The following is a 26,465-nucleotide window of genomic DNA, read 5'->3' on the forward strand; positions in this document are numbered from 1 at the left end:
AGGAGCAGAGAGGCTGACGTTTCGGGCCTAGACCCTTCATCAGAAAAAATTTTCTTCAGAAATTTTCTGATGAAGGGTCTAGGCCCGAAACGTCAGCCTCTCTGCTCCTATGATGCTGCTTGGCCGACAATGTCATTCCAGTCTGCTGCTGCCTTAGCCGAGGTGATATAATCTTAAACTAGCCCCTCAAGTCACATTGCGTTGGAGAACTAGGAGAGGTGAAATTACAGGAAGACAGGACAAAGAGAATGGACAAAGTTGACTTGGTGGATTTCTTCTTCGTCATACACAAAAATGCAAAATAACATATTCATATAAGTGCTTTAGAATGACTCAAATAAAGTCCACAAAGCCAACGGCACATTTTTATCAACTCAGTTGTAATGAGCAGCGAAATTGCAAATAGTGCCAGCATATTATAGTAGGGGTTGGTTAGCTGGAGGGCTGGCTTGTGACACAGAGTGATGCCAATGGTGTGGGTTCAATTTACACACCAGCTGAGGCTACCATGAAGGACTCTCCTTCTCAACCTCTCCCCTCAGGTTCAACCACCATCAGTTGTCTCTCTCACTAATGAAACTATGACAACTTCATAATGGGAATACAATTTGGAGCAAAGATACTTATGAAAGAAGACGAAAATATACCGGAAATGCCTCATAAGAATCCCTGTATTATCATGTCCTTGAAATAATACCCTTTTTTCAAAATGTAACTTTTGACCAGACAGGAAAGGACATAATACTAACCATCATTTTCAAGCAAGGGTGGACTTGGTTTACTTAAACTCACCTGGCTAAAGAGATGTTCTAAACAACCATGCAGTTTATCTTGTTTATCATGTGAAATATGAACATTGCAGGGTAATTCATCACCTATTAGAAACAAAAGAAAATAAAGATACTGGCTGTTGATTCACCATTTCAAAATATTCATTTTAAATTGAATACCTTGTATTTTGTTACTGCTCCTGGTCATATCTTGTTAACCTTTTGAGCTTTTACTCAACAGATAACAACTACTGATGTAATTTTGAAGGTCCAATTTAAAACATCACTTTGCTAAACAGCAGTTAGTATGACAAATGTTCTTTGCCAGTTATTGAGTTCCTTCTGGGTTAAAACACATGAATAATTTTATACTGAGGTTGCATAAGGGAAAGATTTTTTAAAAAAATTCTAAGAATGATAAACTCAAACCACGTGTTTCCAGTTTAGACAGAGACAGGTCTGGGAATGGAGTGGGTGTGCAGATGACTCAACAGATTTCAAAACATACTTGACTTGACACATCCTGTCCATCTTAGACTTAAGACATAGGAGCAGAAATTAGGCCATTCGGCCCATCGAATCTGCTCCGCCACTCACACATGGCTGATAAGTTCCTCAACCCCATTCTCCCGCTTTCTCCCCATAACCCTTGATCCCCTTGATAATCAAGAATCTATCTGTCTCAGTCGTAAATATACTCAATGACCTGGCTTCCACAGCCTTCTGTGGCAGTGAACTGCACAGATTCACCACTCTCTGGCTGAAGAAGTTTCTCATTATCACCGTTCTAAAAGGTCTTCCCTTTACTCTAAAGGCTGTGCCCTTGGGTCCTAGTCTCTCCTACCAATGGAAGCATCTTCCCAACATCCACTTCTGTCCAGGTCATTCAGTATTCTGTAAGATTCAATTAGATCCCCCCTCAACCTTCTCAATTCCAATGAGTGTAGTCCCAGAGTCCTCAAACGTTCCTCATATGTTAAGCTTTCCATTCCTGGGTCCATTCTCGTGAACCTCCTCTGAACCTGCTCCAGGGCCAGTACATACATCCTGAGATATGGGGCCCAAAACTGCACACAATACTCCAAATGTGGCCTGACCAGAGCCTTATAAAGCCTCAGTAGTACATCCCTGCTTTAATATTCAAGTCCTCTCAAAATAAATGCCAACATTGCATTGCCTTCCTGACTACTCACTCAACCTGCAAGTTTACCTTGGGAGAATCCTGGACTAGAACTCCCAAGTCTCTTTGCACTTCAGACTTCGGAATTTTCTCCCCATTTAGAAAATAGTCCATGCTTTTCTTCTCCTTACCAAAGTGCATGACCTCACACTTTCCCACATTGTATTCCATCTGCCACTTCTTTGCCCACTCTCCTAACCTGTCCAAATCCTTCTGCAGCCTCCCCGCCTCCTCAATACTACCTGTTCTTCCACCTATCTTTGTATCATCTGCAAACTTAGCCAGAATGCCCACAGTTCCTTCATCTAGATCATTAATGTATAAAGTGAAAAGTTGAGGTCCCAACACTGATCCTTGCAGAACACCACGAGTCACTGGCTGCCACCCTGAGAAGGATCCTTTTATCCCCACTCTTTGCTTCTCCCACCTCACTGACCAATCCCCACCACTGCCTACCTGCACTCATCTATCACCATCCCACCTACCATCCCCAAGCCCACCCCTCCTCTCTCTATTTATTTCTGAGCTCCCTTCCCCCTCCCCCATTTCTGAATAAGAATCCCGACCAGAAACATCAACTTTCCTGCTCCTCTGATGCTGCCTGGCGTGCTGTGATCCTCCAGCTCCACACTGTGTTATAGTTGCTCATTTTAATTTTTTTGTTCATTTATGAGATTTGGAAGTGACTGGCTTAGCCAGCATTTATTGGCCAACTCTGATTACCCTAGAGAAGGTGGTGATGCTGTCTCCCAGAACCACTGCAGTCCATGTGGTGTGTGGATACTCACAGTACTGTTTGAGACGGCGTTCCAGTATTTTGACCCAGCCACAGTGACGGAGGGTGATATTGATCTAAGTCAGGATGGTGTGTGGCTTGGAGGGGAACTTGAAGATGGTACTCCAAAGCACCCACTATCCTTGCCCTTCCAATTGATAGAAGTTATAAGTTGGGAATGTGCTGTCTAACGACCCTTACTGAGATGTTACAGTGCAACTCGTAGACGGTACACAACGCTGCCACTAAGCATTGGTAGTGAAAGGATTAAATGCTGAAGGTGTTAGATGGGATGCTAATCAAGCCGGCTGGTTTGTCCTAGATGAAAGCAACCTTCTTCAGTTAGAGACAGTAAGGACTGCAGATGCTGGAAGCTAGAGGTCAATAAATGTGGAGCTGGAAAAGCACAGCAGGTCAGACAGTACCGAGGAGCAGGATGGCATTTGCAGAGTCCTCCATCACATTCTTGACTTCTGCCTTGTAGATGATGGACAAGCTTTGAGGAGTTAGGAAATTAGAGGCAGCAGGATTCCCAGCCTCAGGCTTATTATCATGACCACGGCATTTATATAGCTGCTACAGTTCAGTACCTAGTCAGTGGTAACTCTGAGATGACGACAGTTAGACCATAAGATATTGGAGCAGAACTATGCCATTCTGTCCATCAAGTCTGCTCCACCATTTGATCACAGCTGATATGTTCCCAACCCCATTCTCCTGAAACCCTTGATCTCCTTACTAATCAAGAACTGACCTATCTCTGTCTTAAATATATTCAATGACTTGACCTCCACAGCCCTCTGCAGCAATGTGTTCCACAGATTAACCACTCTCTGGTTGAAGAAATTCCTCCTCATCTCAGTTCTAAAGGGTTGTCCCTTCACTCTGAGGCTTCGCCCTGGGATCCTGGTCTCTCCTACTAGTGGAGACATCTTCTCCACGCCCACTCTATCCAGGCCTCTCAGTCTTATGTAAGTTTCAATTAGATCCCCACCCCCTCACCTTTCTAAACTCCATCAATTACAGGTGCAGAATCCTCAACCACTCATGATGTGACAAGCCCTTCATCCCCAGGGTTATTCTTGTAAACCTCCTCTGGACCCTCTCCACCACCAGCACAGCCTTCCTTAGATTTAAGGTCCAAAACTGCTCACAATTGTGCAACAATGACATGAAACAATATTGATACAACTCAATATAGCTGTCACAACACCACATATCTACCTGAATATTTTCTACTTTTGCCAGCGAAACATGCAAACGCATTTAATTTTAGTGTTTTTCTTCACATGAGCTTATTCAAGTAAAGTTGAATGGAAGAAGAGAGAGGTCATATTCACACTTTTATCAATTTGTACAGAGCTAGTACATTAAATGTGATTTTATTTTATTTGAAAATCTTATTTGGTTCTTTAGTATTTTTTTTATTTTGATTCCTAAGTTACATATTTGGATTGCCATGGCTGTATGTGTTTTACTTAAAATTGTTTTTACATATTTTTATCTTTATCATTTGCAACCCATCATAAAACAATGTTTAAAATATGGAAGTAAAAGGTACACAATATAAAATACACAAGACAAAATAAATATTTAGAACATTTAAAAAAGTTAAAAAAGGCAATGACAAAGGTTGGACCAAAATCAGGTTAAAAAAATTGTTTTAAAAAGTTGAAGATGATCTTTGTAAAGTCTCATTTTCATTACAACCTCTGTATTTTGCTCACGTTGAATTTAGAGAGTTCACTAATCATGATCTGCATCATGTACACACACACACACACTCACTCACACAGATTCTCACACAGAGTTATATGGAGCTTACCAGAGTCCATCTCGTCACTGTGCACATAGAAATCACAGTGGCTGCTGCAGATGCTTGTAAAGGAAGCGATGGAATTCCTATTACTGTTACAGTCACTGAGGAGGAAAGAAAACATGTTAAGCTTCTTAAAGTCATGGAGTCATACAGCACAGAAACAGACTCTTCAGTCCATCCATTCCCTGACGATTGCAACCCCAGACTAAACTAGTCCCATCTGCCCGTTTTGGCCCATATCCCTCCAAACATTTCGTATTCATGTACTTATCTAAATGCCTTTCAAATGTTGTAACTTACGTCCATCACTTCCTCTGGAAGTTCATTTCACACACAAACCACTCTCTGTAAAAAAACTGAACCTCATGTCTTTTTAAAAATATGCCCCTAGTCTTGAAATCCCCCATCCTACGCGAAGGACACCTGCTATTCATATTATCTATCCCCCACATTAGTTTATAAACTTCTGCAAGGCCACCTCTCAACCTCCTATGCTCCAGTGAAAGAAGGCCTAGCCTAACCAGCCTCTCCTTATAACTCAAACCTTCCATTCCTGGCCACATCCCAGTAAACCTCTTCTGAACCCTCTGCAACTTAATAATATCAACTGTACAGTTTTACTCTGTATACTTTGACATGTGATGCATCTGCAGTAAGACCACAGAGTTGGGGTTATGTGCTGATGGGGATGCACACAACACTGATAAATGGTGTTTTATATGTACTCTGGCAGATTGCTGTCACAAAGTGTAATAATATCCTGAACAGTACTTAACAGCTTTTTTAAAGGGGGGTCAGTTAACTCAGTTAGCTTGACGACAGCAGGTTTGCAATTCAGAGTGTTACCAACAGCATGAGTTCAATTCCCACACCAGCTGAGGTAACCGTGAAGGACTCTCCTTCTCAATGTCTCCCCTCACCCTGACGCATGGTGACCCCCAGGTTAAACCACTACCAGTCAGTTCTTTCTAATGACAGAGAAGCCCTATGGTAACTCTTACCTGAGGTTTATATTATGACATATTTCTGCAATCTGTACTTATTTTCCTGATTATTGCCATTTCCAGAATGTTAACACTAATTGTTCTGACTGGTACCGTAATCTTAAAAAATCCTTTATCTCTCAATGCTCTCTCTTAACATTAAATCGTGCATCGTAATAAAATGTGTTACATGGTGTCATCAGTGAGTACTTTCTTTAACAATTAATTTAAGAATAAGTTAATTGTCTTGTAATCTGTTTTGCTCTCTACCTCGATGTTGTTTTGAGCATTGTTAGCAGCATCAAAAGCACAAAATGAAACATAACAAGGAGAATAATCTGAAGATCAAACACAATGTAATCACTGAGCTGCTTTGAGCAAGGTTTTAAATATTGTTGTCAGTTAGCCAATACAGCATGGACCTGAGATTCTATTCCAAATCAGTTCTCCTATGATATAATCAACACTCAAATGCTGCAGTACAGGTAACATTCAGATATAAATGCTGAATGCATTCACACCACATTCCTTAATGCAGCTTGAACCATGCATTGAACCATTAAAAATAATGAGCCTATCAGTGGCAAATGGAATTCATTAAGTGTGAGGATACGTAACACTTGCCTTTATTGGCCAAGGCATTGAGATTAAGAGCAGGTAGGTTATGCTAGACTTGCATAACATGTTGGTTAGGCCACAGATTGAGTGGTGCGTGCAGTTCTAGAATTCACGTTATAGAAGGGATCTGATAGCATTGGAGAGGATGCAGAGGAGATTTACAGGATGTTGGCAGGGTTGGAGAGTTTCAATTATGAAGAGAAGTTGAATAGACTGGTCTTTCCTTGGGGCTGAGGAGGCTGAGGGAAGGCATAACTGAGATGCATAAAATTATGATGGGCGTAGATAAGGTAGACAGGAAGAAACCTTTCCCCATGGTGGAAGGATCAATAACCAGGGGGCATAGATTTAAGGGCAGGGGCAGGAGGTTTAGAGGAAATGTGAGGAAAAATCTTTTCATTCAGGGTGGTGGGAATCTGGATTCACAGCCTGTAAGGTTGGTAGAGGCAGAAATCCTCATCACATTGACGAAGTTCTTAGATGTGCACTTGTGATTGTAAAGCGTATAATGCTATGGGCCATGTGCTGGGAAATAGGATTAGAATCGTTAGAACAAAGAACAAAGAAAATTACAGGTGGTTGTTTTAGACTGGTACAGCCTCAATGGGCTGAAGGGTGTTTTTCTGTGGTCCTGTACGACTCTGCGACTAAATGCCTACCTAAACTTGGCAGAAAGAAACTAAAATGAATTAATTAAGAGTTTGTAACTGAGCTTTACCAACTAAAAATTATAACCTGTATAAATGGATTATAAAACTAAATGCTCTAATTTGCTGTTGATATAGAGTTAACCAAATGTTTATAGAGTCATGGAGTTATACAGCATGGAATCAGACCCTTCAGTCCAACGCGTCCATGCCGACCAGGATTCCCAAACTAAACTGGTCCCATTTGTCTCCATTTTGCCCATATCCCCCTCAACCTTTCCTTTCCATGTCTTGTCCAAATGTCTGTTAAATGTTGTAACTGCACCTGCATCTACCACTTCCTCTGGCAATTCGTTCCAGACACTCACCACTGTCTATGTGAAAACATTTCCCCTCAGGTCTCTTCTAAAGCTTTGCCCTCTCACCTCAAACCTATGCCCCCTAGTTTTGGACCCCCCCCAACCCTTGGGAAAAGACTTTGGCTATTCAACTTATCCATGCCTCTCATGATTTTCTTTTGGTTTTCCGCATTTAAAAGCATGTAGGCTCACCCCCATTCATATTTCCTATTTCTAAGTATGATCCAATGCCATTAAAGTTCTAAAATATAATGAACTGCCCACAGAATAATTGGGTCGACATTCCTGAGACTTGTATTTGAGAGCCAGTTATGAGCCATTTGATTGGCTGAAATAATAACGAGTAATTGAGTAACTAAGAAATGAAGGTTAGCAAAATAACAAAACCCGGGTTTACAGGTTTGGTGACAGAAGGAGGAACAAGAGGAAGGCCCTGTGGTGTTAGATTAATCACCACCCCACAACTCTGCCCCCTACACGCCCGACTTTAGTCCAAAAGTCACAGAGTGCACTACAGTTAACAGGGAGTTGAGTGGAAAAGGGTGTGCAGTGTCTGGGACTCTTAGAAGTTCACAAGGCATCAGCAAGCTTATGTCAGATTTTAAGACTAAGGTAAGCCACTTGCAATGCATCCCCAATATTATTCTGTTCTCAGTCAAAAGGGGTTTTACTTGCTGAGGACAGAAAGTGACAGGGAATGTCCCTAGAAAAACCTAACAGGGCAGATTGAGAGGCTTAATGTAATTAAAGAAATCAGTACATGAAGTACAACAACAGGCACAAATAAAACTTAAACATCAGCAAAATAAACACTCTTAAGGAAAGTTATACGCTTAACTTTTAAGTCTTCCCAAAATCATTTTAAACTGAATATTGAGTATGATTATGTTGAAGAGTAATGTAAGGTATATTATACCTGTAAGAATCCCTGTTGCTTATTGTATCATGACCAGAATCTTCCTGGTCATCTCCAGATACTACAAAGCAAACTTTTTTGCTGTTCCGCTCTGCCTTATCAGCAATATTGTCCCCAGTTATCAGTGACTCATCTGCCTTGGTCCCTGATGTAGATGGATGTGTTATTGATGACAGGAGGCTATAAAATGGAAAATAAAACAACCAGTTCAAAGTAATTAATCTTTTTTATTGAAGAAAATAGTACAGCAAGTTCTTTTTTCACCTACAAGCAAACTGAAATAGTCAGGGCTGCATTATAATTTACAGTAAGAAGTGTTTTTGTGACTGCACGTGTTTGTTTGTGTATCTGCGTGCATGTGCATGTGTATGTGTGCGTATTTTGCGTATGCTTGTCTGTTTGAATGGGTATGTGTGTGTGAGTGCTTTTGTGGACATGTGTTTTTGAGTGCACATGTGTGTTTTTGGGTTAGTGCTTTTGTGTGTGTTTTCTTGTGTGTGTACACATGTGTGTGCATGTCTACATGTGTGTGCTTTTGGGTGTGAGTGTGAGAGAGACAGAGAACAGAAAATTGACAGCATGTCTAATTGACCAACATCTATTTTATCACAGGGGGTTAGGCTATACAACCACAACTCCTGCAGGACCTTAAATCCAGGAGAAGTAGGTGATTTCTAACCCATTAACAGCTGAATATCCAATGTTAGATACTTTCCAAACTTGGAGTTCATCCAGATTATTAATGCAAGAGAAACCTGTTTGGGGTCAGCATTGCAACTTGTTGAGCAAACCCAATTCTTACGATATTCAGTGTCTATGGGCTGATAACTAAAACTGCATGTTGCAGTGATGAACACATTTGGAAAACCATTCCCAGGACACCACATTTATTAAATTCATAATCTTTAACAAGAGGATGCTATTCAGGACCAGCTTTTATTGCACATCCTGAATTGTCCTGAATAAAACAATAGTGAGTTCTTCAAGAACTGCAATCCACCTCAAGAATATTCAGAAGGCTGTGGGAGGGAGTCAGGATTCTAATCCTGGGACAATGAAGGAATAACAATATACTTCCAGTTCAGGTGAGTTTTTGCAACATTTTGGTTGCTTCACGGGCAACATTGCTGATGCTGCTGTTCTATTCCAGATTTATTTCATTAACAGAATGCAATTTCTCCTGGAGTTTGAATTTACATTCCCGAATCGTTAATCCAGACCTGAAACCTACTGATCCAAAGATGCTGGCAGATCGGTTGAGTATTTTCAGCATTTCCTGGTTTTGTTTCAGATTTCCAGCACCCTCAGTCTTTGCATTATCAATACAATAATCAAACGAAACATCATGCCTGATTACGGAAGACTCCAAAATAGTTTTTTTTTAAAAGATGATCAAATTTCACAAAGTGCTTTTTTCTTTTACATATATTCGTCAATATATTGACTAAAGCCTTTGAAGTCATATTCCATTCAAAATTATGAATATGTTTTCTACTTTGATGTTTATAATTTAACTGCAATAACAGAAATATTTCTAAATTACTACAGCTTTCGTGAATTGGTAAGTTCTCTCCAAAATGACAAATTTAATGGGGAATTGTTACAGAATCCTTTCTAGTCAAAACAGATATTACTCATACAGCCACTTCAGAAGAGCTGTCTCATTAAAATGCTCCATCATCCACTTTCGTACATTTAGTGAGGTCTCCAAAAATCGATGTATCGCTGGGGCCTTTATGTGTCAAGTCACTTTTATGAAGATTGCTTCACTTTTAAGCAGCAGTTATCAGCTTATGAAGCTCAAGAACATTTATTCACCTCTTCAAACTGAAACAAAAACTCAAGACATTTGTGCAATAGCAAGTTCTCCTGCCCTTTCCTTCCTCACCATACCATTAATATTCCTTTTTTATTCATTCACATGATGTGGTTGTCCTGGATTAGGCCAGTACTTATTGTCCATCCCTGATTACCCAGAGGGCTGTTAAGAGTCGACCACATTGCTGAGGGTCTGGGGTCACATGTGGATCAGGCCAGGTAAATATGGAAGTTTCTTCACTAAAGGACTTTAGTGAATCAGATGGGGGTTTTTTTCACGAGAATTGATGCAAAACCGTTAGCTTACCATTTTATGCCAGATTTTTAAATTTTAATGCAAATTTCACAGTGAGATCTGAACCCACATACCCAGAACAATTCCCTGGGGCTCAGGATTAGTAGCCCACAGACATTACCACTACACCATTGTCTCCCCTTAAAAAAAACTGTCCCTGGATCCTTTAATTCATTATTGTTCATATATTCACCAGGCTGAAGGGATTGTACATTTCTCATTTTGTGATAAGGGGGGGGACTCAGTCCCTTCAAAGCATCATAACCAGGACACTAGCCCACCAAGACAAGTAAACCTTCCCACTAAGTCCCTCTGTGTCATCTTGGCCAGTGCAGACACACTAACAGCAGAAATTATACTGAAACATTTGGTCACACTTTTATTTCCTACACCTTCATTCCTGATCTTCAAAGGGGAACAGTACAGTGAATTAGAAATTAATTCAACTTAAACAACATTGAATTAATTTTGATTGAATCCCCACTGGGCCATTTTGATGTGTTCATATTCTGATTAATCTCTTGCTTTCATGACCGGAGATTATGGATTTAATTGCTTTGTAGTATTTTCTTCAATGTTGACTGATTGCTGATTTTTACCTTGAAGCCAGTAAGTAGTTTTACACCAGTATTTGCTTTAAGGTATATTTGATGCCTCCCCATTGATAAAGCTGATATAAACTTTTTTAATATAAATATTGCATAAAATGTGTCAGAAATGGTATACACACTGTTTCAGGGAGACAAGAATGGCTACTGGATGATCTGCTATCAGTGTTATCTCAGTGTCTGATTACTTCAGTAGGTTTGTTGAACGGAAAAGGGAGAAAGGAAAACACTGGTCACATTTAGGACAGCACAGTGGCTCAGTGGTTAGCACTGCTGCCTCATAGCACCAAGAATCTGGGTCCAATTCCACCTTGGGCGACTGTCTGTGTGGAGTTTGCACATTCTCCCCGTGTCTGTGCGGGTTTGCTCCAGTTTCCTCCCACAGTTCAAAGGTGTGCAGGCTAGGTGGATTGGCCATGTTAAATTTCCCATATAGTGTTCAGGGAGGTGTAGATTAGGTGGGTTATAGGGGGATGGGTCTGGGTGGGATGTTTGAGGGTCAGTGTGGACTTATTGGGCCAAAGGGCCTGTTTCCACACTGTAGAGAATCTATGTTTAGGGTCAAACAGGGGGTGTCATGATGGTTCACAGGGCCAGGGACCTGGATTCGATTCCAGCCATCGGTAACTGGGTAGAGTTTGCATCTTCTCCCCGTGTCAGTGTGGGTTTCCTCCCAAAGTCCAAAGATGTATAGAGTAGGTGGATTGGCCATGCTAAATTGTCCCTTAGTATCCAGGGATGTGCAGGCTTGGTGGATTAGGCATGGTAAAAGACAGGTTACAGAGATATGGTGGATGTGGTTCAGATGCTTCTCAAAGGGTCTGTGCAGACTTAATGGGCCAAATGGCCTCTTTCCACACAGTAGGGATTCTATGATTCCAATACCAAGTGGGTTCACTCTAAGTATCAACAAGTTAAGGACTATATTTATAATAATTAGTGGAAGTTTACTTAATTATAATTGACAGTTGGACCTACATATCTTGTCCAGTGTTAAATAAGAAATTGCTCATGTACTCACTCATCTATCTGTGCAGTATAGATTTCCAGTTCTTTCACAACTGTCTGCAGCTTATTCAATAGCTTCTGATAGGCATCTTGTGTTTCCACGTCCTTTTCCTTCAGGAGGAAGTGCAGACCTGGTCCATTTTGCTGACCCAAACTATGCCCAGATGGAGCTGCCATGGTGGTAATGCAGTGATGGACATATTCCATTGGGTCCAATTCATCTATGAAATATCAAAATGAAGTGCGAAATACTAAATTTCCTTCACAGGAAAGCGTACTAACAACAGTATCAGGCAATATTTAACTGCATACCCATTTGAAATGCATGCTGTCCACTAAGAGTATGCTTCCAATTATTTAACAATAATTTATATTTCATCTGTCTGATTAAACAATCACATGTAAGTCAAATAAAAACAAAGTGGTGGAGAAACACAGCAGGTTTGGCAGTATCTGCGGAGAGAGAAACAGCACTAATCAGTACTGGAGATAACAAGGTGTAGAGCTGGATGAACACAGCAGGCCAGGCAGCATCAGAGGAGCAGGAAAGCTGACGTTTCAGGTCTGGATCCTTCTTCAGAAATGGGGGAGGGGAAAGGGACTCTGAAATAAATAGATAGGCGGGGGGGCGGAGACAGATGGAAGGTGGACAAAGGAGCAGATAGGTGGAGAGGAGACGGACAGGACAAGGAGGCGGGGATGAGCTGGGCTGGTTTTGGGATGAGGTCAGGGGAGGGGAGATTTTGAAGCTTGTGAAGTCCACATTGACACCACTGGGCTGCAGGGTGCCAAGAGAAATAGGAGGTGCTGTTCCTGCAGCCTTCGGGTGGCATCATTGTGGCACTGCAGGAGGCCCAGGATGGACATGTCATCCAAGGAGTGGGAGAGGGAGTTAAAATGGTTCGCGACTGGGAGGTGCAGTCATTTGTAACGAACCGAGTGTAGGTGTTCCACAAAATGGTCTCCAAGCCTCTGCTTGGTTTCCACAATGTAGAGGAGGCTGCAGGAACAGCACCTCATATTTCGCTTAGAAACCCTGCAGCTCAATGGTCTCAGTATGGACTTCACAAGCTTCAAAATCTCCCCACCCACAACCTCATCCCAAAACCAGCCCAGCTCCTCACCGCCTCCTTGATCTGTCCGTCTCCTCTCCACCTATCTGCTCCTTTATCCACCTTCCATCCGCCTCCCCCTCCCTCTATTTATTTGAGTCCCCTTCCCCTCCCCAATTTCTGAAGAAGGGTTCCGACCCGAAACATCAGCTTTCCTGCTCCTCTGATGCTGCTTGGCCTGCTGTGTTCATCCAGCTCTATACCTTGTTATCTCAGATTCTCCAGCATTGGCAGTTCCTACTATCTCTCACTAATGAGTACTTTCTGTTTTTATTTCCTGTAAAATCTGTTTGTCTTTCTGCTGATACTGTCAGACATGCTGAGTTTCTCCAGCACTTTGTTTTTATTCTAGAACTTCAGTATCCACAACAATTTATTTTTATTATCACATGTTAGGTGATATTACCGATGAATGCTGCAAAACCCCCAGATATAACCACTTGCCTCTGTCACCCTAATACTGTAAGGATTTTTTGCCAGTAGATGGTGTTAACTTCTTGTATGTATTTTTTGTGCTCTAGGATTAAAAGACCATCAAGGTAAATTACAAAAACATCTACATGTAAGATTCTGCCAAACCTTTAATGAAAGGGTGGCACAGTGGCTCAGTGGTTAGCATTGCTGCCTCACAGGGACCCAGGTTCAATTCCAGCCTCGGTTGACTGTCTGTGTACAGTTTGTATGTTCTCCCCTTGTCACTGTGGAGCTTCCTCCAGGTCCAAACATGTCCAGTTTAGGTGGATTGGCCATGCTAAATTGGCCACAGTGTCCAGGGATGTGTAGACTAGGTGGATTAGCCATGGGAAATGTAGGGTTACAGGAATAGGGTGGGGGTCGGTGGTAGGGTGGTGGTTGTGTCTGGGTGGGAAGCTCTTCAGAGAGTTGGTGTGGACTTGTTGGGCTGAATGGCCTGTTTCCATGTTGTGGGGATTCTATGATGATTAAAGGCCAGTCAATAAATTATCATCTCACAAAAGGAGTAATTTTGCAACCTGGCCTACCCTAAAGAAGGGGAGAACTTGTTATGTCTTCTTTAACTATGCAAACAGCCCATCATTTACCACAAGTTCCTCCTGATAAGCCAAATTAAAATAGTCACCTGTGTGACCCATTACAAACTCATCTGTAAAACTTCTCTAAAACATAAAGATTAAAAACTAAGCAGAACATTGGAGTTTAGCAGTTTTGGCAGCCATTCTTTCCATCCCTTCATCAAAATCACTTTTATAAACTGTAAACAATTGAGATCCTAGCACCAAGCACTGGGACACACCATTTCTTATAACCTGCCAAACTGAACAAAACCTGATTATGCCTACTATCTTCTTGCTGTTAGCCACCCATTCTTCGATCCGTGCTTGTATGCTACACCCTACACCGTGAGATTTTATTTTCCATAATATCCTTTCATGGGGAATTTCATCAAACATCTTCTGGAAATCTAAGTACAGTATATCCACCAGCTTCCCCAGCATCTTAGGTCTTCAAAGAACACCAATACATTGGTTAAACAGGATGTCCCTTTTACAAAACCATTGACTCTGCCTGATCGCTGTGCACTTATCCAAGTGGCCTGCTATAACTTCTTTCATAATAGTTATTATATTTTCCCTATTGCTGGTGTTACATCTCACTGGCCTTTAGTTTCCAGTTTTCTGTCTCCCTCGATTTTTTAACAAAAGAGTTACATTTGTTATTTGCCAATCTAATAGGGCCTTCAATTGAACTTGAGAGCGTTAAAACTATCATGTCTCTCACTAGCCACTTCTTTCAAGACCCAAGACACTTAGAAGGCATTTGTCAGCTCATAGCTCCATCAATATACACAGTGCCACTTCTCTGGTGGTTGTAATTTTGAGTTCCTCTCTCTATTCCATTTCCTGATATTATAGTTATTTCTAGAATGTTGCTTAATTCTTCTACAATAAAGACTGATGCAAAATGTCTGTTAAATTCTTCTGCCATATCCATATTACCCATTATTAATTCTCCAGACTCACATTGATTAAGATCAATGCTCATTTTGTTAATTTTGTTTCCATGTCAGGCACATGAGCTGTCATCAGGTGAAAGAATTGTCTTTGAAAAAAGAAGTCCCATCAGGAAGATGAATTCCAGGCATGTCACTTAAGCTTAATTCTGACTCTGAGTGCCCACTAATCACCAGGACGACAGATCTGATGTTCTGATTCTCTCCAACTGATCTCCCCTCAAGCTCAGTGTTCAATGTGTCAGTTGTGAATACATAGATCTGATTAGAGGTATCTTTGTCAGAGGTAATTGATGTGAATATTCCAGATAATACAGCTACCACAAACATACTGTGTTAATCGTTCGCACATGTTGTGACACTGAAGAATTTTGTTGTGTTCCCCGTTTATCTTCTTGGATTACTTAAAATGGTCTTCAGTACATAGAAGAGAATCCCTACAGTGTGGAAACAGGCCCTTCGGTCCAACAAGTCGACACCGACCCTTGGAGCATCCCACCCAGACCCATCCCCCTATAACCCACCTAATCTACACATCCCTGAACACTACGGGCAATTTAGCATGGCCAATCCATCTAGCCTGCACCTCTTTGGACTGTGGGAGGAAACCGGAGCACCTGAAGGAAACCCACGCAGACACGGGGAGAATGTGCAAACTCCACACAGACAGTCACCCAAGGGTGGAATTGAACCCGGGTCCCTGGCACTGTGAGACAGCAGGGCTAATCACTGAGCCACCATGCCACCCAGGGCAGGGTAGATAAAGATAAGTTATTTTTGCTGGTTAGGGATTCTAGAACAATGGGGTATAGTCTGAGAATGAGGATCAGACTGTTCAGGAGAGATGTCAGGAAGCACTTCTACACACAGAGGGTGGGGGATGTTTGGAACTCTCTTCCACAAATGGCAGTGGATGCTGGATCAGTTGTTAATTATAAATCTAAGATAGATGCATTTTGTTAAGCAAGGGTAGTAAGAGATAATGCTGAAGGTGGGTATATGGAATTAGGCCACAGATCATGCATGATCTCACTGAATGGTGAAAACATCTTTTCCATGTCCACTCTATCCAGTGTTCTCAGTATTCTGAGAGTTTCAGTCAGTTCCCTCTTCATCCTTCTAAACTCCACCGAGTACAGAGGAAGCATCCTCAACCACTCCTCATATGACGTCCCCTTCATCCGTAGGATAATCCTCTGGATCCCTCCAAGGCCAGCACATCCTTCCTTAGATATAGGGTCCAAAACTGCTTGCAATAATCCAAATGCGGTCTGACCAGAGCCTTCTACAGCCTCAGCAGTACATCCTGCTCTTGTAGTCTAGCCCTCTCAAAATGCTAACATTGCATTTCCTAACTGCAATTGTCTTCCTAACCTCCAACTGCACCTGCATGTTAACCTAAAGAGAATCTTGAATTTGGACTTTTTAGTTCCTTTGTGCTTCAGGTTTCTGAAGCCTTTCCCCATTTAGAGAATGGTCAACATCTCTATTCTTCCTACTAAACTGCACAGCTTCAAATTTTCCCACATTATATTCCATATGCCCCTTCTTTGCCCACTCTCCTAGCTTGTCCAAATCCTTTGCAGTCTCCCTACCTCCTCAACACTACCTTCCCCCCCACCTATCTTTGTGTCACCTGCAAACTTTATAGCAATGTCCTCAGTTCCTGTGTCCAGATTGTTAATAATAACATGAATACTTGAACTCTAGTAATCACCAGTTGCCACCCTGAAAAGACCCCTTTATTCCACTTTCTGCATTCTGTCAGTCATCCAATCCTCTATCCATGCCAGTACCTTTCCCCTAATACCACAAACTCCTGTCTTATTTAGCAGTCTCCTGTGTGGCACTTTGTCAAAGGCCTTCTGGAAATCCAAATAGATCACATCCACTGGCTCTCCTTTGTCTAACTTGCTTGTTACTTCCTCAAAGAATTCTAACAGACTTGTCAGGCATGACCTCCCCTTGACAAAGCTCTTCTGACTGAGCCCTATTTTAACAAGCACTTCCAAATACTCCGCAATCTCATCCTTAATCATGGATTCCAAAATTTTACCAACTACTGAAGCCAAGTTAATCGACCTATAATTTCCCATCTTCTGCCTCCCTCCCTTCTTAAAGACAATTGCTTTATTAGCCAGTTTCCAGTCCTTTGGGACCTTCCCCGACTCCATTGATTCCTGAAGGATCACCACTAATGACTCTATAATCTCCTCAGCTATCATGTTCAGAACCAAGGAGTGTAGTCCATCTAATCAGTGATTTATCCAACTTCAGACCTTTTAGCTTCCCCAGCACCTTCTCCTTATGATGGTCACTACACTCACCTCTGCCTCCCTGACTTTCCTGAAGTTCTGGTATGCTGCTAGTGTTTTTAACTGTAAGACTGGTGTAAAGTACTTATTCAATTCCTCTGCTGTTTTTTGTTCCCCATTACTATTTCTTCAGCCTCTTTTTCCCATGGTCCAATGTCCACCCTTGTTTCTCTCTTACCTTTTTATAAATCTAAAAAAAAAAATTCTTACCATATTCTTTTATGTTACTAGTTTGCTTACCTTCATATCTAATCTTCTCCCTCTTTTTTTTTTGTAGCTGTCCTCTGCTGGTTTTTAAAGGCTTCCCACTAATCTTCATCAATTGTCCATTTCTTTCATATTTCTTTTTCTTTATTCATTCACGGGATGAGGGCAACATTTATTGCCCATCCCTAATTGCCCAGAGGGCAGTTAAGAGTCAACCACATTGCTGTGGGTCTGGAGTCACCTGTAGGCCAGACCAGGTAAGGATAGCAGTTTCCCTCCCTAAAAGGACATTAGTGAACCAGATAGATTTTTCTGACAATCGACAATGGATTCAAAGTCGTCATTAGATTCTTAATTCCAGATATTTATTGAATTGAAATTCCACCATCTGAATTTCTGCTGTTTCTTGAATTACCCCCTAAAAACTTCTGCCATTGCTGCTCCACCATCTTCCCTGCTAGGCTCCCCTTCCAATCAACCCTGGCCAGTTCCTACCTCATGTCTTTGTAGGTATAAATGAATGATTCCTGGTCACCATTACTGAGACTAGCTTTCAATTCCAGACTTAATTAATTGAATTCAACCTCCCCCACATACTGTGATGAGATTTGAACTTACATCTATGGAGCAATAGTCTGGGACTGCTCAATTAGAAGCCTAGAAACACACTGCCACTAGTTTCCCTATGAAAAGGCATGGAGAACGCAGGCATCAATCCCGCTACCTCTCACATGAAAAGCAAGAGCTCTACCAGTTCAGATAATTTTCCTCACCAGATGAATTTAACTTGTTAGCCATTATCTTTGATGCTGCTACATTTGGCATTATCATCATGCAAGAATATTGGATGTGAGACCACAGATAAAATATGCCCTCTCACATTTGGTGAGTAAGTCATTTTATAGCTTGCACATTGCCTATTTTTGAATTCACCCATTCAAACTTCCATTATTTATTTTCAGCAAAGTCAATGAAAGACAAAATCAGAGGTCATACCACAGTTTAACTTTTGGGGGTTGACATCAGTGCTGGGCTGTCTCCTACTGTCCAGTTGTACACCAAATGCACTGCCCAATGATGCAACATTTTTAGGATACGACACTTCCATCACATTTAAATGGCAATTGGTTGGGCAGAAGTCACTGCTATGCAATGGAGAAATCTTGGACTTGGCTTGCTTGAAGGTTGGCCAGGCTCGGTTTTTCAGAACTCGTGAAAACTAAACCGAAAATATGGTCAAAGTCACAAATCATACTGACTGATACAAAAGCATTAATGTCAATCCCAATACCGTTAACAACAGTAAAGATAAAAGAATGAGGACTGGATTGAAAACTCCCAACTCAATGACTCCCCTGTACAGGAACCGTCTTCATCATTTCTATGACACTGAGATACAAAAACCTTGACCTGGACCTGGACCTGGACCTGGACATCAAAGACATTCCTTTCTCCGGTTCCTTTTCCATGCTTGCTGTTGCTGACAGAATCTCTTGATGAATTGTATCCTTCATATAGGTGTTTCCTCCAAGTCAGTTTCTTCTAAACGAGGGTCTCCCATACATTGACATCTATGTTGCATTTCTTGATGGAGGCCCAGAGGGATCCTTTGAAACCCCTGTATTTTCTGATTTGCTATATCTCTTCCTCAACACAAAAGGCTGATTAGTTTGTCAATTAACAACACACATACCATTCCGAACTACTCAGACATCATTCTATACTCAGCAGGGTTTACTTGCATTTTCTTGTGATAATCTGTGTTCGTTCAGCCATTAGTTCACAACTAATCATGATCTACTAAAATCAGTGATCCTTCGATGAAATCTCATTGCACTCAAATCACATTAATTGCAAATATTTATTTGCCTTGGAAACAGTCAGCAGCATTCAATTAAGATCATTAGAAATCAACTGACATGGAATTAAGCTGAAACAAAAAACACTAGAACAATTCCTCAGTATCGACATGATTAAGCATTAAACTAGCTAGAGATCACAGAGGTCTCAGCTATTTTCCCAATTGCATGCATGTTTCACAAATCATTCACAACAGTGATCATGAACGAGTTGTTAGTATTAACAGTATCAATTAAAGGTGATTAAAGGCTTCCCTCTAATCTTCACCACATTGCACGTTTTTTCATTTATGCTGTCCCTGACTTCCCTTGTCTGCCATGGTTGCCTCATCCTTGTCTTAGTATATTTCTTCCTCCTTGGGATGAATTTCTGCTGTGTCTTCCGAATTACCCCGAGAAACTCTGGCCGTCGCTGCTCCACCGCCTTCCCTGCCAGGCTCCCCTTCAGATCAACCCTGGCCAGCTCCTCCCTCATGTCTTTGTAGGTTTAAATTGGCAATTCCTGGTCACCATTACTAAAACTAGTTATCCATCCCAGACTTAATTAACTGAATTCAAACTCTCCCACAAGTTGTGACAAGATTTGAAGTTAACCTCCAGAGCATCAGCCTGGGACACAGATATGACCTATCTGCCATTACTTTCTCCATCAGGATGCAGCATTGATCCCACTACTTCTCATATGAAAAGCAACTTCCATTTCTCTAATACTTCATAATGCAACACAATACACTTACTGTAATGATACATTATTATTGACCTGCCCATCCCTCCATAACTGCTCCCTGAATCCTCATTGTCCCATCTCCTTCTCATTTCCCCACACTTTCCATTCTCCCTGCTCCTCTTGTCTATCTATCTTCTTCCTGTGACTCTGCTCTCTCCCCTCTCACTGTCTGCTCCCATTTCAACTTTCCTCTCTTTATACCACCCATCTCCTCACTCCTGCCAGCCCATTCAAAGCACCAGTCATAACTGGATGCTATGCTGGGAGTTTATTCTAGTCCAGTCTAGTCTGTTCTGGGAACCATGGGGATGGATGACAAGGGAAGGAGGAGGGATGCTAAGTGAGTTTGGGAAGTCATCAGGGCATGGGGAATGGGATGGCACAGGGAGACGGGTAATAGGTCGCATATGGGGGGGTGTGTGGATGCATGGCCTAGCTTTCCCATTGTGGCCACATCCCATGGTTTGGGAATGAAGACTCATGTACAGGGGAAGAGGGGATTGTTACATTCTTGGGAAAATGTTGAAGGGAGGGAGGGTCTGAACCTGGAGCTGCAGACCTATGGTAGGGCAGAATGGGAAGTATAATCCTGAGATTGAGTGTGGGGGTGGGGAGCAGGAATGCAGTCTGAAATCCATGAGGTTTGTCAGGCTAGGGAATCAGACACACAGACATACTCATGAAGATTGTTTCCATCAGGCCTGAACAGGCGAGGCTGAGTGTTGTGTTGTCTGGACTCACAGCAGAGGAAGTGAGCTTTGTGAAAAATTGCAAATTGGGTGGTGAACCACAATGCTGTCAATTTAGGCCACACACCTGCTGAGAGAGTCTCTCTTTAAAAACGTTTTATTCACAACATGTTTTTAACCTTTGTCTTATCTTGCCCCTTTAGATGAAGCCCTCACTGGGATGACGTGCTTCTTTGGACAATATCACAGTCTGGGCATCGTGGTAGGACTGCACATTGGGCAATCCTGGTGACCCTGTTGAGTTCCCTGTGATTGTGAATGATCAGCTGCGGATGGCAGGTGGGATTTACTTGTGTCTTCTTTGTCACCCCGGGTCACATTGCAGCCTGATCCCCAACTTCAGTGCCTCAGCAGTCAATACTGAAGAATGGTGGCCAAAGTAGATGGGGTTTGCTGGTAAGACCCCTCCATGTTTTCATCTAGCAACAGTGAGGTAACGGCAATGTCGTTCCAAGTCAGGATGGGGTGTGGCTTGGAGAGGAACTTGCAAAGGCTGCTTCTACATTATCTTCCAGGTGGTAGAGATCACCTGAAGACCGAACCCGAAATGTTAACCCCGTTTTCTCTCCACAGATGCTGCCAGGAGTTTCTCCAGCAATTTCTGTTTCTGTTTCTGACGGAAATCATAGGTTTGGAAGATGTCAGTGAAGGAACCTTGTGAGTTGGTGAGTTTCCAGCTTTAATTTTAAATGGTATAGTTTTAAATGTATTTTAACTGTATTCTTATTAATCCCAATGTTACTTTATTTACAAAATTGCTGGAGAAACTCTGAAGTCTGGCAACATCTGTGGAGAGAAAGCAGAGTTAACATTGCGCGTCCAGTGACTGTTCTTCAAACCTACTAGTAGCTACTCAAAGGTGGTATATTTGCTGAAGATGGAGGTGGGGGTGGAGAAGGAGTAAGCGTATAGAGACAGAGGCCAGAAATAGAGAAAGGTAGTCAGGTAGACAAAGGATTGGATAATGGTAAGCCAGGGAGAAAGAAGAGCTGATAATGGGGAACATGAGTAGGTAAAAATGGAATCAGAGATAGTAGGAACTGCAGATGCTGGAGAATCCGAGACAACAATGTGCAGAGCTAGATGAACACGGCAGGCCAAGCAGCATCATAGGAGCAGAAAGGCTGACGTTTCGGGCCTAGACCCTTTATCAGAAAATGGTCAAGGGAAGGTAGGAGGCCTTGGGGTGGTGTCCAGGAGGAGGGGGTGTGTTGGAGGCAGGAGAAGGGGTCAGTAGAGGGATGGTTAGGTTCACGGTTGAAGAAGTAAGCATGGAGGTGGAGGCGGCAGAAAAACTGCTCTATGTCCAAACGTGAGCGGTATTCGTTTTTGTGTGGATGGAGGGGGACAAAAGTAAGCCCTTTTTCTGATGAAGGGTCTAGGCCCGAAACGTCAGCCTTTCTGCTCCTATGATGCTGCTTGGCCTGCTGTGTTCATCCATCTCTGCACCTTGTTGTCTAGGTAAAAATGGATTGGCTGTGCTATTTTCACTGACTTAAGGTCCCCATTATCAGCTTGATTATATCTGGCTTGATTTGGTTCATTGTAGTCACGTGTACCTAAGGACAGTGAAAAGTTTTGTTTTGCAAACAGTACAGGCAGATCACAGCAAACAAGGACTTACAGATCATAGGGCGCTTAGACAGAGTGAGGCATGCAAGGTTACAGCTGCACAGGAGGTGCACAGACCAAGATCCAATTGCAGAGGGTGGAGCTGAGACCGAGGTCTCGGAGTTTTGAGATCAGTCTGGTGGGAATTATGGTGTTGAAGGTGGAGCTGTAGACAATGAGAAGGAGCCTGATGTGGATGTCCTTGTTATCCAAATGTTCCAAGGATGAGTACAGGGCGAGGGAAATGGCATCGGCTGTGGACCTGTTACGTCGGTAGGTGAATTACAGGGGATCGAGGTAGGCTGGGAGACTAGAGCTGATGTAGGCCATGACCAGCCTCTCAAAGCACTTCACGATTATAGGGGTCAGAGCCACTGGGTGGTAGTCATTTAGGCATGTTGCCTGTGCTTTCTTTGGCACAGGGATGATGGTGGTCTTTTGGAAGCAAGTGGGGGCTTCGAATTACAGGAGGGAGATATTGAAGATGTCAGTGAATACCTCCGCCAGCTGGTCTGTACAGGATCTTAGTGTATGGCCAGGCACTCCATTTGGCCCATTGCTTTCCTCAGGTTTACTCTCAGGGAGACCGATATGAAGTCTGCAGTGGCTTTTCTTTCTCCCTAGCTTACCATCATCCATCCTTTGTCTGCTTAGCTACCTTTCTCTCTTGGGCTTCTGTCTCCACCAATTCACTCACTCCTTCTCCAAACTCACCTCCACCTTCAGCATATATACCACCTTTTCCTAGTTACTAACACTTCTGAAGAAGGGTCACTGGACTCAAAATCCTGACTTTTTCTCTCTCCACAGCTGCTGCCAGACCTGCTTTTTTGTTTCAAATTTCCAGCATCTGCAGTTCTTTGATTTTATCTTAGGATTTGCTGACATGGACCTTTTGGCTTGTCAGGCCCAGCTACTCCCTAATCTTCACTCTACAAGTACTTTCACTTAAAAGAGGCACAAGGTGACTGGTTCGTCTTACAACATATGTGACTAGCTGGTTAAGAGCTACAGCTTACAATAACTGATAAGGAGGATTAAACTAGCTTTCTTCAGGTTTGAGGGGACAATTTTTTTAGTGTAGGAAGAAGGACAGCTCTTTCCTTTTTGAAGGTTTGATGGCTTCGTTCCAAGCATTCCCACCCACAAGCTTTTCAGCGACCTGGGAGCCAATCATATAGTTGGTGGCAGGCAGAAAACAGTTGTCTTTGACAGTGGGTAACCATTCTCCAGCAACTTGCTGCCAGGCAAATCTCCATTCATATTCACAGCCTGGCTCCAGCTCATCTGCACTCTCTCCCCAGAGTTTGAACAACCAGCAGTATAAAGAGTACAATGCATGTCAGGTTACATGTTTTTAAAAGGTGCAGCTATTGTTTCCATAATCCTTGGTTCAAAACAGGCCTTTTTGCTTTTTGGTTCAAAGCCAAGAATAAAGAATAATAAAAAGATATGGTCTTTAAACAAAATTTTCTGGTAGACTGGTGCTCACTTACTGTTATTTTTCATAAAAATTCTGGGCCATCATACAGAGACAGACTAATCACAGAGTTAACCGCACAGCATTTTAAGCATGGCTGCTTAATAACAAACACATAGAAGTGTATTCTTATGCATTTACTTGAAATTTTATTTACTTTGGTTGAAATCGGATAACCTCAATCAATGAAAAGATCAAAATTGGCATCTTACAATCTCTATTTAGTTCAATAACAACAAGGCTATTAGACATTTATGGAGAAAGTGACTGAAGGAAGAACTGACGTGAACATGAACATTTCAAAAGGAAGGGGTTTCAATTCTTAGAAGGCAACTTTATCCACATTTTACACAACCACTCACATATGAGCAGACATATATTAGCATTGAGATTTAAAATGAGACAATGATTGTACCTGCATTAGGATTCACAAAATAGCAAAGGTTCCCCATTGTTACAAAATGATATGAATTGGTAGAATCATCTAAGATCAGTAAATTTTAGTCAGAGGTCAAACAACACTAGGTTATAGTCCAACAGGTTTATGTGAAATCGCAAGCTTTGAACCTGCTGCTCCGAAAGCTTGTGATTTCAAATAAACCTGTTGGACTAGAACCTGGTGTTGTTTGACCTCTGACTTTGACCACCCTAGCCCAGCACGTCCACAACACTGTAAATTTTAGCCATCATTAAATGGTGTTGTGTTTTTATTAAGTTTTCCAGGGAATATCTGTACTTATGCAGATGGAAGCTAGCTCCTCGAAATCTCAGCACCTCAAATAACTGCTTACCTTCTTGTAGTTTGTGATCCTTCGGTTAATTTGCTCAAGCTTCTCACTGCGCATAACGCTGAATCTAGAATGCAGTTCGGGAGGCGTCACTTCATCTAAGCAGCTTAGTCTGCTGCAGTATTCTACAAACTGCTCATCATTCTCAGCGAAACATTCAAGGATCTATTAAAGAAATGGTCAATAGTAAATTGTAATTTGGAGCACATTCCAAACTGAGGAATGAAGGAAGAAGGAAGACATATCTAACAAAATTATATGCAACATGCTAAACCCTTGAGATAAAAGAACAGAATGTTTCCAACGATTCTCAGTAAGTGAGCTTTCATTACGCTACCAGTCAGTACAGTAAGAAGAAGCCACGTCAGTGCAACCACATATTCCTAGCATCTGTGCAGAGGAGAAGAGGTGCTTTTTACTTGCTTTTTTGCCTCATAGTTTGGAAAGTTTTTTCATTCATTTGTGGAACATGGGCATTGCTGGCTGGCCAGTATTTGTTGTCCTTGCCTAGCTGCCCCTGGCAGGCTTGGCCATTTCAGAGCCAGCCACATTGCTGTGGATCTGCAGTTACGTGTAGGCCAGACCAGGCGAGGGCGGCAGATTCCCTTCCCCGAAAGACATTAGTGAGCCATGTGGGTTTTTCTGACAATTGGCAATGGTATCATCAGTAGATTCTTAATTCTGGATTTTTTTTAATTGAATTCAAATTCCACCATCTTCCATGGTGGTATTCAAGGCCAGGTCCCCAGAACATGAGATGAGTTTCTGGATTAATAGTCTAGCGATATCACCTCCCTGTAACAGGATAAACTGAAGCACAGGATTTGGAGTCTATTACAAAGCAGAGTGACATCACACGAAAACCATGTGTTCATTGATTAGTAATAGCTGTTAATTTGACTATCTATTATAGGTTACTTTCAGATTGAAGGCAAATAGGGGAAATATTTACAGATTACGAACTAAAAGAGCAGTACAAAAGTTTAAGAAAACAAATTAAGACTTAAGTAAATAAAATAAAGATGCCAGGCCAGGCAATGTATTGTAACTGATATGGATACAATTACAATGTTTAAAATACATTTGAATAAATTAATGAATAGGAAAGATTTAGAGGGATATGGGCCAGGAGCAGGCAGGTGGGGCTAGTTTAGTTTGGCTTACATTTGGCATGGACTGGTTGGACTGAAGGATATGTGTTTATGCTGTCTGACTCTATGATGGACCCCATTCTGGTTCATAATGACCACATCTGCAGCAAATGTTGGTTGCTTGAGGAATTCTAGCTCAAGATTTGATGAGCTACAGTCTGAACTTTAAAAACTGCAACACATCAGGGAGGGGGAGAGTTACCTGGAGGCTGGGCTTCAGGAGGTAGGAACACCCCTTAGATTAACTACCTCAAATTCGGTCAGTGGTCAGGCCAGGAGGGTGTGATTATGAGCGAGGCAGGTAGAGGAATCCAGGAGGTAGTGCTGAAGGAGCCTCAGCCCTAAGCTGGTATAACAGGTTTGAGATGCTTGCTACCTGTGTGGATGAGACTGGGGGCAGTAGGGAGGATGAGCAAACTGACCATAGCACTGTGATACAGGGAGGCATTCAAGAGAGGGAGAAAATAAAAATGTAGTTGTAATCAGGAATAGTATAGTCAGTGGAATAGACACTACTATCTGTGGCCAGGATTGAGATTTTCGAAAGCTGTGTTGCCTGCCTGGTGCCTGGGCTCACGATATCTCATTTCCGCTGCAGAGGAACTTGGAGTGGGAGAGAAAAGATGCAGTTGTTGTGGTCCACATAGATACCAATGATATAGGTAGAAAAGGAAAAGAGG

General features: G+C 42.1%; 1 protein-coding gene across 3 annotated transcripts in view; it reads right to left on the bottom strand.

Annotated features, from left to right (window-relative positions):
• Positions 1-26,465, bottom strand: part of prex2 (phosphatidylinositol-3,4,5-trisphosphate-dependent Rac exchange factor 2) — a 248,085-nt gene that overhangs the window by 71,135 nt on the left and 150,485 nt on the right. For all 3 annotated transcript variants that reach the window (XM_048596382.1, XM_048596381.1, XM_048596383.1), the window contains 6 exons: positions 24,638-24,799; positions 18,417-18,639; positions 11,810-12,017; positions 8,068-8,247; positions 4,551-4,645; positions 793-875 (listed from right to left, as the gene is read on the bottom strand). In XM_048596382.1, the coding sequence (XP_048452339.1) occupies positions 793-875; positions 4,551-4,645; positions 8,068-8,247; positions 11,810-12,017; positions 18,417-18,639; positions 24,638-24,799 (951 nt within the window). The remainder of the gene's footprint in view (positions 1-792; positions 876-4,550; positions 4,646-8,067; positions 8,248-11,809; positions 12,018-18,416; positions 18,640-24,637; positions 24,800-26,465) is intronic.

The sequence above is a fragment of the Rhincodon typus genome, chromosome 4 (genome assembly GCF_021869965.1).
Source record: "Rhincodon typus isolate 14 chromosome 4, sRhiTyp1.1, whole genome shotgun sequence".
NCBI classification, from domain to species: Eukaryota; Metazoa; Chordata; class Chondrichthyes; order Orectolobiformes; family Rhincodontidae; genus Rhincodon; species Rhincodon typus.